Consider the following 10,691-nt stretch of genomic DNA (forward strand, 5'->3'; position numbering starts at 1 on the left):
ACACCCACTATTAAAGAAAACCAACAAACAGCAGCCAGAAAAACACACATACACACCGAAACACACACGTCAGCGGACTAGCGGCACAGACCAACGCGAAGGGTTTAATATATAGTCTCTTTATTCCGGGAGCTTCTCTTTTTACTCATATAAGGCAAGTAAAACACTTTCCCCCCACATTACAACCTTTTAAAAGCTCATGCTAACGCTACAGGAAAATATGATTAGCTTTTGGTGACATAACCAGCTAATAAGCCTAATATCTTTATTTCCAGAGTTATTCGTTGGTGTAATGTCATTTAATGTGCTAGCGGTTAGTCTAAATAGATTAAGTTGGTGAGTTTAACCAAATATTGCTGTTAGCTGATGCTAGCATGTTAGCTAGTAAAATTAGCCTGTTGTTCCTTTCGACCTAAAAGCTGAAATATGATACGAAAACGGCAGATTTATGTTTAAACACAAGTGTTTTATTCGTAACGCGTTGTTTGCTTCGCATTTAAACTGATTCTGTCCTTCAAGATACCAGAGATGAAAAATAAGATCGTTTGCATGTATTTCTCTTCAAATGTTTATTTAGATGCAGTTAATTGGCTGTTTATGTGGTATTATCATTAATCGACTATTTTACTGTCTATTATAGTGTTTTCGGTGTTATTTTGGTGTCGTTTTGCGTGTCGATCGAGATGTTATACAGGAAACTCAAGCCCAGCTAGTTTGTGTATCTTTATCGCTGAGTGAATGAATAAACGTCTTTAAAAATAATTCCCCCGCCGTTTGTTCTTCAATATTTTGCCTGATTTGTCGTGAATTGGCGTTGTGGTGGTGAATTGTTGTGTTTTGTATTATCAAGGTTTGTGCTTTGGCTCAAACAGGAAGAGTGTTTGAAACAAAGGAGAACACAAAGCAATTCACCCTGACCCCGATATAAAGTAGATAAACAGCTTCATTACATCCATCCTCACTCGTTCATCACCACACACTCCTCAGACTGAACACAACACACACTTTGAGGGCAGCAGCTGTTGTGTTGAGTGTTTTTTGCGCTTTATATGCCACTGTGTGTGTGTTAGCCGTGATGCTAGTGTTAGCATGACTCAGTGGATTTCACGAGGCCTCAAACTCTCGTATATCTCTCTCTATAATGTATAAAAGTACACACACTATGTGAATAACACACACATACCGTGTTTGCAGTGTAAAGTGCACTATTAGACTTTGTATAAGCTGTACATGTCTTTTAAATGCTTCATATCTTGGTGCATTGAGACACGTGAGCATCTGTTTTCTGCTGTCTTTCTCCATTTATGGTGTCTTTTTAGCTTCATGGTTTGCTTTTGTTCAACCATTTGACTTGTTTTATCTCTCATGTCTTTGTTTTGCTGTGTATTTGCTGTCATCCAGACAGGGATAGGTGAACACAGATGGCCAACATGCGTGGGAATCGGCTGAAGGAGAGAAACAGCCCTGTAGGGGCTTTGCCATTTTTGGCTTTATCAGAATATATGAGGCCATGTGTAGGGAGGAGGGCCCTATGCAAACCAGCTCCTACTAGAGATGTGTGATGTAATGGAGGCAGGTTGGACAATGGGGGGGGGGGGGATTTTTGGTCGGGGACACACTGGTGGAGGCTGTTCAGGACAACATGTCACATTGCACCCTTGTGACGGATGAAAACTAATCCAGCGGTCCATGTGAGCGAGTGCGAAGGGCAGCAGGCTCACTCACACACACGTGACGCGGGCCATGTGGCGGGTTTTCAGGGGAAAACCTCTGATGCCAGAAGGCGGAGGTGAAATGCTGCAATCTTGTTTACTTGCAGACAGGAGGCCCTCTGAAGCCGCGGGCCCTCGCACACACACACGCCACTCACACACAGAGTTCAGGTTCATTGCTGGAGAGCGGTGCATGTTTCCGCTCGGATGGGGAGTGGGTTTTCTGCTGTGATCCGCCTCTGCTTGAACAGAATGTTCCACCTATAGATATATTAACATCTCACTGTTCAGCATTTACCCATCAACACCGCATAGTCGTATGCACTTCTCTGCCGAGTGTGGTGCTCACAGAACCGTTGTCTCAGTCGCTGATGCCAGGGCAGTGGGGAGTGAGGATTGTTTGATACAGCCGCAACTATTTGAAAAGTTAACTATTAATATAAGTGGATAGTTGTGCGCAATGTGACTGTGGACCAGAAGTGGGAGATATGATAAATCTTATAAATTCATGAAAACATCTTTATCATGATATTATTTTGTCTGTAAAAAAAAAAAGAAAATGCAAATAACAAACAATAGGACAAATACAATAAATCTGTGATGCACATGTCAAGCAGCGCTTTAAGTTTTAATGTACTCTAAGGTCTGTTTATACAGTAGCGAGTACAATTGTCCATGTATGTTGCTTTATCACATTAACTTGTGTCAGTAACTTCTGTGAAGCACAAAGCTGCTTATTTACATATTGTAACGGAAATGGTGTGGCAAAATATCATTCGACTGATACTTTGTACTGTCACCATGACATTGTCAGATCGCCCAGTCGTAATCAATATTAAGAGTTAAGGTCATGCTTTATGGGGGAGCGTTTCATTTTAATTGAGTTTTTAGTGCTTTATTTATTTATTTATTTAACTCATGACACCACAGAATTGTTTAAAATGTAGCCTACTTTTAAAAATAGATGTTAATCTGGTTTGGACTAATTCAGTGTTCAAACCAACAGTGAACCGTTCCAGTTCAGGGGTCTCATTTATAAAACTGTGCATAGGAACCTTACTAAAAGTGTACGTGCGCCTGAAAGCCAAAAATGGCGTACGCAAAATAATATTCGGATTTATAAAACCGTTCGTACGCCAGAACCTGCGCAGAATTCACTTTATAAATCCCAGTCAGCGGAAGATTGTGCGCACATGCGTCTCCACCCCGAAATAACCATATATGGAGCTTACAACGCCTAGTTTTACTATGCAGATCCTCATCTGCATATCATTTGCATATGTTTATTCATCCACGTGATAACGGTTAACGGTACAAGACACATTACATTAAAAAAAATCAAGTAGTTGCCTATCCTTGCCTTGTTTTTGAATACATAAATCAAATAGTGTAAAATACATTTTAGAGAAAGTTTTTCTCAATCTTTTCCACTGCCCGAATTGTATTTTTAATTGATATTTTTAACGGAAACAGATTGGCCTTGGGCATTATTTGCACGAAACTATTTTCTCAGACAGTCTGGTATTATCATAAGCAGTTATCTCTGTGGTTACACAGCACGCCACAGGAAAAGTGTTCAAAAACACCGCATCCACAACAAATATTTCTATTGACTGAATTTGAATATAAAAATGTTGTAACTTCTCAGTAATGATTTCATGTTTAAGTGCTTAACTCCATTAATTTGAATGGCATATTTAATCTAAATGTTTATATCAGAAGTAAAACATAGTTTAAATCATTATTTTATTTATTTAAACTGTTATTTGCGTCAGTTTCACTAAACGGCCCAACGCGCTCGCTGGCGCGGACATTTAAGAGGGGATGGATATTTGCTTCAAGTGACAGGCTTGGTGAGTGAAATTATATTTGTATTATCATTCTGTATACGTTTAATTTTCTTTAGATTTTCTGTCTAAAAGTGACCAAAAAGACACTTAACTCTAGCTCACCGTCGGTGTCGCCAATTCCCTTTGTCTCCAGAATGTGGGTACGCACGGCTCAAAGTTTGCTTAAAGGTGCGCACATTCTCCCGTCAAGTTTGTTTTTTATAGATCACAACCTTTGCGTGGGAACTGGCGTACGTACGTTTCCAGCCACGTTTTGTGCGTACGCACGCTTTGAGACCCCAGGACTCTGATCCACTTAAGATGCTTTAGTGTGAACGCACCCTTCTGTTTAAAATGGTGCAACACCTCACACTCACACAATGTTGTTTTTGTAAGTTATGATGTCATGTTGTGTGAACCAAGATCTGAATATTAATGAACTGAATCACGACAGTGGGCGTGTAGACTTAATGACATAGTCAGTAGTGAATAAGAAAGAAACAGAATCACTAGAACAAAAAAAAAAGTGAAGTTGAAAAACTTTTTACAGCAGTATCAAAGATTTCAGCAAATATGTTGCCAATAAAGCACAAAAATGGCAAACGAACAGCCTAGGACAGTGGTTCTCAAACAGGGCCCTGATAAGTCTTAATGACTCGAATAATTAAAAGGCTTTAAAAACTCTAAATAAAGATGCACCACATTAAATTGGCCGTGATTCATAAAACACTTGTACGATTGGATTTGTTCCTAAAAACCATGGATTTTATCCTGTCAATATTGAGGAACTAGTCAGGATTTATTACAAATATATATTTAATATGTAATGCGTGCGCATGAGAGCAGTTTAACACTCGCTATGTGGATCACAGTTCATATCCGGACCGAAGCAAGCGCAGTTCATATTTTTATGGACATATTTCATATACTGTCTTAGTGCTCCAAACATGAACCAGCACTGCGAATGCGCACATCTCAGGACTGCAGATGCAATATATATGTGAGAATACAGACACTGATACAGCCGTGCGTCTGAAGGCGATGACAAATTATTCCGATACCCACAAGACAATGACGTAGACCGAAAATTCAAAGAAGAATGGACAAAAAAAGTAACTATGCCTTTATTCCTTCTGTGTTAAACTGATGTGTGTCATTTGTTCAGTGATAGTGCACGTAAACAAAATGAAAATAGTATTAGACATTTTAAATGTTCTTCCTCATTTTTTCATAGACCAGTTTCTTTTGAAAGTTTAAAGTGTTGATATTTGTAAGAAGTTATCAGAACTTGTACGATTTGTTCATGATAGTTGTTAATAGTCTTTACTGATAACTTTTGTGAGTTTGTTGTCATAGGGTTATATTTTTAACATACATCAAGGTGCGCCCAGCTCTGTTGTATTCTAGTCTTTTCTCCACTTGCATTTAAATATTCATGTGTCTGTATTATGAGTGTTGTAGGTCTGTGTTTTACTGGTCCCATTCTCCACAGCTTTACACGCCCATTTCTTGTCTTTTTCAAATCTGAGGTATGAACGAGTAGTGATTAAAACGGGGTTTCACGACACTTTAGTAAATGCATCACAGAAATAATTTGTCTTAATGATTTCCTGAAAGAACGAAAAAAAGCCTGGCCAAGCCTATCAGGCTCGTGTGTTTTCTGAGAGCGTGCTTGGGTTTCCTTGCCCATTGATGATGAGTGCTGTAGCCTATAATATATTTTTTCATTAATTACTCGTCCTCTTGTCGTTCCAAACCCGCAAGACTTTCGTTCATCTTCGGAAAACACAAATGATGATCTTGTTTTGATGAAGTCTGATGCTTCGTTCATAAAGAGATCATAATCCATTTGAATTGAGTGGTTTAGTCAATTTTCTGAAGAGACACGATCGCTTTATATGATGAACAGACTTAATTTAGGCTTTTATCCACATATAAACATTCATCAACACATCAGTAGCTCAAGCATGTTCGCTTGACATGCAAGAACCAATGAGGTTTGTTCTTGTTACGCAGCACGTTTGAGCTTCTGTTCTCGCTCGTCAAGCAGGTTCGGTTGAGCTGTTTATGTTCGCTGATCAATGTTTATATGTGAATAAAAGCCTGAATTCAATCTGTTTATCATATAAAGCAATCGAGTCTGACTAAACCACTCAATTCATGTATGAACTTTGTTCAGAAGTAGGAGATCCTTTAAATATTGTCTTGGACAAAGGGGAGCTTAGAGTGAAAGTTGAGAGCCACTTACCTAGGACTCTCTCATGAATGTGTGTTTGTGTCAGGAAAAAAACTAAACTTTTGGTGCTAATGATTGTGTTTTTGCTAATCTGTGCACAAAGTATTTACATAGCAGATTAATCTTCGTACTGACAGTCCTGTCCTTTTCTGATGTAACCACACCATATAGTTTAATGCAGCATTTTATTGGTTGGATTGGTTAAGGGTTTGGACTTCCAGGAAGTGTTCAGGTCAGTCTGGTTGTAAAATGATCTTTGGCATGAGTTTGCAGAAATCACTTTGCTTTCGTTTGCTTGAATCGAGTGATTCCGTGCAGAGATGAGGCTCATGCCAAACGATGCCAAAAGGACGTCTGACCTCTGACTCCTAATCTGATTCCCGTCCGTGGCAACACTGCACCTTTATCGGAGTAAATCCTCTTAATGAAGCCAGCCGCAGTCTTTGGGTCACTCTTCACACACGCGTGCTGTCATATTCATGGTCCTTGTGTTTTGTTGTGTGCAGGAATCGCCCACCTTCAGAGAGATGGCCCAGGAGACCAATCAAAGCCCCGTGCCCATGCTCTGTGCCACCGGCTGCGGTTTCTATGGCAACCCTCGGACCAGCGGCATGTGCTCGGTCTGTTACAAAGAGCATTTAACAAGACAAAACAATGGGGGAGTCAGTCCGATTAGCACAATGGGTACGTGTTTCCACTCTTTGAACATCTTCACGGACAATCGGACGTGTCGGTAAGATCGATTGTTCCTCATTAACACTAAAGGTCTCTTCCAGCAGCTTCCAGCAGCGTCACCAGCAGTCCTACCTCTGAAGCCTCGGCCATCCAGATCATTGAAGCGACACTAAACCACTCCTCCGCTGCTAGCGCCGAGTCGCCCAACAGCGCCGCCGCCCTGCCGGTCACACAACAGATGACGGAGATGAGCATTTCCTGTGAAGACGACGTGGGCTCGCCGAAAGTAGAAGTTCCTGAACCGGGTTGGTATTTCTGTTTTTTTTAGACTTGAGGAAGTGTCTCTGCTGAATCATGTTTAAAGTGCTCTAACCGCAGCTTTAGAGTCCCTGAAACAGTTCATGAAAGTCTTAACACTGGATAGGTTCAAACTAACAGCTTAATGCTTCTGGTTCATTTATAACAAGGCGCAAACAGTTTCAATATGCAGGTTTAGCAATGGGTTCAGGCTGGTCGTGTGAATTCACCATATTGGCCAAACCGCTTGGTTTGGAAGTAAACTCAGTGCTTCATACGGCGCTACACTATTGGCAATGGACCTTTTTTGTTTGCAGCGTATCTCTAATGTGACCGCACTTTAAGACTAGTGTGCTATCTTGAACACTGCTTCATTTGAGCAATGTGTTTTCTCATTTGCAAACGCCACTCTGCAGCCAATTCTGAAGATTTCATTCCAATCCCAGTGCCGACTGCTTGCACAACACTGAAGCATGCTAACCCTGAACCTGCACCTTAAAGGGAAAGTTCAGCCATAAATGAACGTTTCGCTTAAGGTGTTTCAAACCTGTATGAGTTTCTTTCCTCTGTTGACCACAAAAGAAGATATTTTGAAGAATATGGGAGACCAAACAGTTGATGGAACGAAAGATACTATGGAAGTCAATGCGGTCCATCAACTGTTTGGTCTCCCATATTCTTCAAAATATCTTCTTTTGTGGTCAACAGAGGAAAGAAACTGTTAAATAATGCAATTGGTTTGTTTTGACTTCAAATAAGAGACTTAATTGAGATTACCGTATATACCCGAATATAAGACAACCCTGAATATAAGACGACCCTCCCATTTTCCAGACTTATTTTTGGGACAAAAAAGAGATTTTTGTGAAAAAAAAGAATTAGTTTTCAACAGAAAATATTATTTGAAAATTGCAGTGATAATTCATTCTCTCTCTTCCAGCATGTGCGCACCTCTCTCTCTCTCTCTCTCTCTCTCTCTCTCTCTCTCTCTCTCTCTCTCTCTCTCTCTCTCTCTCTCTCTCTCTCTCTCTCTCTCTCTCTTCTCTCTCTCTCTCTCTCTCTCTCTCTCTCTCTCTCTCTCTCTCTCTCTCTCTCTCTCTCTCTCTCTCTCTCTCTCTCTCTCTCTCTCTCTCTCTCTCTCTCTCTCTCTCTCTCTCTCTCTCTCTCTCTCTCTCTCTCTCTCTCTCTCTCTCTCTCTCTCTCTCTCTCTCTCTCTCTCTCTCTCTCTCTCTCTCTCTCTCTCTCTGTGTGCGCGGCAGAGAGGAGCAGCGTTTTAATTCAGTTAAACAGATATTATGTTGCTTCTCTAATTTTACATGCAAGTATAGCTGAAATCAGAGCACAGATATTGTCTTTATCTATTTTTAGGACAAAAACCTTGTCTTAGTTCAGATGTCATACAGGGATTTACCGTATATACCCGAATATATTTATAAAAAAAAAATAAAACAATATCCATTTAATAGCTATGCAGATGTGTAAAATGCGTTGTTTGACTGTCATCTCAGTTGTATTGCTAAAAGAGGTTCTTAGTCAAAATGATTCTCATCATTTGCTTCGCAAGTAATGTTGATAATTTTCCAATGCGCAGGTTTAACTGAGGTTAAACGTTGAGGTTTGAAAGCTGCAATATTTAAAATAGGCAAAAAGTTACAGAAAATGCCTAATAAATGTTCTGTCAGCATGTAGTTGTTTTTTCGGGATGTTGATTGGTGTGTGTGTGTTTGCAGTCGTCACTCAGCCCACAGCGTCCGCTGCACCCCCGAGCTCGGCCGACGGGGACGAGGCCAAGACGCCCGAAGCCCCCAAACACAAGAAGAACAGATGCTTCATGTGCCGCAAGAAGGTCGGCCTGACAGGTGAGCAGAAGCTACGAGTGTTCCCACACACACCTACACACACACGCTCCCTCCACTCGTTCTGACGCTGACGTCTCGTTTGTCAGGGTTCGACTGCCGCTGTGGGAACCTCTTCTGTGGACTTCATCGCTACTCGGACAAGCACAACTGCCCCTACGACTACAAGGCAGAGGCTGCCGCCAAGATCCGCAAGGAGAACCCCGTCGTGGTCGCCGATAAGATTCAGAGAATATAAACCCCCCCCGCCCGCCGTCTTCACCTCGACTCTGCGAGAGATCAGATAAAAGGACTCGCACTTTGACCTGTGATTCTAAAGACTAGTTTTTTTTAAATTACAGTATGGGAAAGAATCTTGTTTCTAAGCCAATGCATGAGTGATCACTTTGTTTCCATCTTTCTTTTGCTTTCTGTTGGTATATGAGCTTCAAGTTAAAACAAACGAGAGGAAAAAGAACAAAAACAGTCTCTGACAGGTGTGACTCCGGAGACGTGTGTGTTTCTGAGTGTCCTGGATCTGATTGTTGTGTTAAGGCTGGCTGTCTGTGATGGTGTGTCCTGGACTCTCTGAAGACTGTTACGGCTCTGGCCCGAGCGCCGTCAGAGCAACAGTGCATGGCTGGCTCATGTAGCAAATGGACGCTCTTCTGTTTCCTCCGGGTCGAACGTTTCGCCCTCCCGTTAAGAGTCAGCCTTTCCACATTTATCAACCACTTTCTGCTTGAGCGTCAGTCAGTTAATGAGCTATTGGAGTGATGCTGGTTTTCTCTTTCATGTTCAAAAGATTTTTTGTTTTTCTTAATTATTGACAGACTTTGTGAAAAATATGTAATCCAGTTGCGATGGTTTCATGCAGCCAGACCAGAATACTTCATGATCAGTTTTGAGCGCCCATGACACCAGTGTCCACAATGGATGTGGTGAGACATGGCTACTAACACACAACTATATCGATTCTCCCACCTGACCCTTTACGTGAAATTTATTTGATTTATGTTTTTCCTTCAGTTGAGTTGTAATGTGACACCAGTTGATGAACACGTGGTTCCTGGGCTTGTTCAGAGGCTTGAGTATAAGTGGGTGTTTTGCATGGATAGTGAAATACAGCATACTAGAAGTCCATTTCTTTTTTTTCCTCTACTTCACCTTTCTCGTGTGTGATTGATCTATTCAGTGGGTATTGAGTGTTAAATTCAGGTAAGAAATTAATGGTATTGTTTAGTGTCATTTAATCAGCCCTTTGAGTGTGCTTGAGTGTTGTGAGTCAGTGTGTGACTATAGTCTACTCGGTGAACGCCATCTTTAATCCGAGGCTCAGTCCGTCTCCTGTTTTTGGGTCTGGCTGCACAGCACTGTTTTATTTTAGAGCTTCGTCAGTTTACACAGTACAACTAACCTTCTGTTCTGATTTTGATTTTAGTTATGCAAGTTTGTACAAACCATCTTTATTTATTATATGTATTGCGCATATAATCTTGTTATCCGACATTACTGCGAAATTGTATCATGTAAATAAAATTATGTACAGAGATATCATTAAAATGTGTCCTGAACTGTTTTGTACTGTACTGGTGTGGTAAGTTGTTCATTATAAGATTTATTTGTGCAAAATAACATGAAAGGGCTTTGGGTTAAAAAGGGTTGCCAGATCTGTAACAAAACCAGCCATTGCCCAATCAGAATGACTAACTGAACTAGCCCTGCATCAGCATAAGTGGAATATAAGATGTGTGAAGTGTTTTACTACTTTATAAATAAATGTTACATGTTATTTATTTTGACCATTAGAGGGATATGTTGTACAAGCTTAAATTAAATTTTTTTACGATATAAAGGCGCTTCACAAAGCAAACATTATTAGGTACAATGCTACGCACCAGCAAGGCTTCATTACACACGACGTGCGCTTCCTCAGTGTTTTTGAGTGAATGATTCAATGTCTCGCTCAAAGACGGTCTCTGTTAACTGCAGAAATACAGTGAAAGCCAGCAGTCGAACAAGCGGAGTGACGTACAGTGAAACTGATGACCCAGCAACTCATCCAACCATTGGATTTAGTACGGAAACTCTGTCTTGAAGGAATGTT

At 40.8% G+C, this 10,691-nt stretch overlaps 1 protein-coding gene across 4 annotated transcripts; it reads left to right on the forward strand.

The window, feature by feature from the left end:
* On the forward strand, positions 1-10,163 carry zfand5b (zinc finger, AN1-type domain 5b). Of its 4 annotated transcripts, XM_081353530.1 has the most exons (6): positions 10-154; positions 4,479-4,653; positions 6,284-6,461; positions 6,557-6,757; positions 8,480-8,608; positions 8,695-10,163. In XM_081353530.1, the coding sequence occupies exons 3-6, from the start codon at positions 6,305-6,307 to the stop codon at positions 8,841-8,843; spliced, it is 636 nt and encodes a 211-aa protein (XP_081209656.1). In that variant the 5' UTR covers positions 10-154; positions 4,479-4,653; positions 6,284-6,304; the 3' UTR covers positions 8,844-10,163. The 4 variants fall into 4 exon arrangements, with proteins under 4 accessions (XP_081209655.1, XP_081209656.1, XP_081209653.1 ...); XM_081353529.1 differs by lacking the exon at positions 4,479-4,653 and having other exon boundaries at positions 1-154; XM_081353527.1 differs by lacking the exon at positions 4,479-4,653 and having other exon boundaries at positions 16-154; positions 6,554-6,757.
* The last annotated feature ends 528 nt before the right edge of the window (positions 10,164-10,691 follow it).

The sequence above is a fragment of the Scardinius erythrophthalmus genome (assembly GCF_964197995.2).
Source record: "Scardinius erythrophthalmus genome assembly, chromosome: 23".
Lineage (NCBI taxonomy): Eukaryota > Metazoa > Chordata > Actinopteri > Cypriniformes > Leuciscidae > Scardinius > Scardinius erythrophthalmus.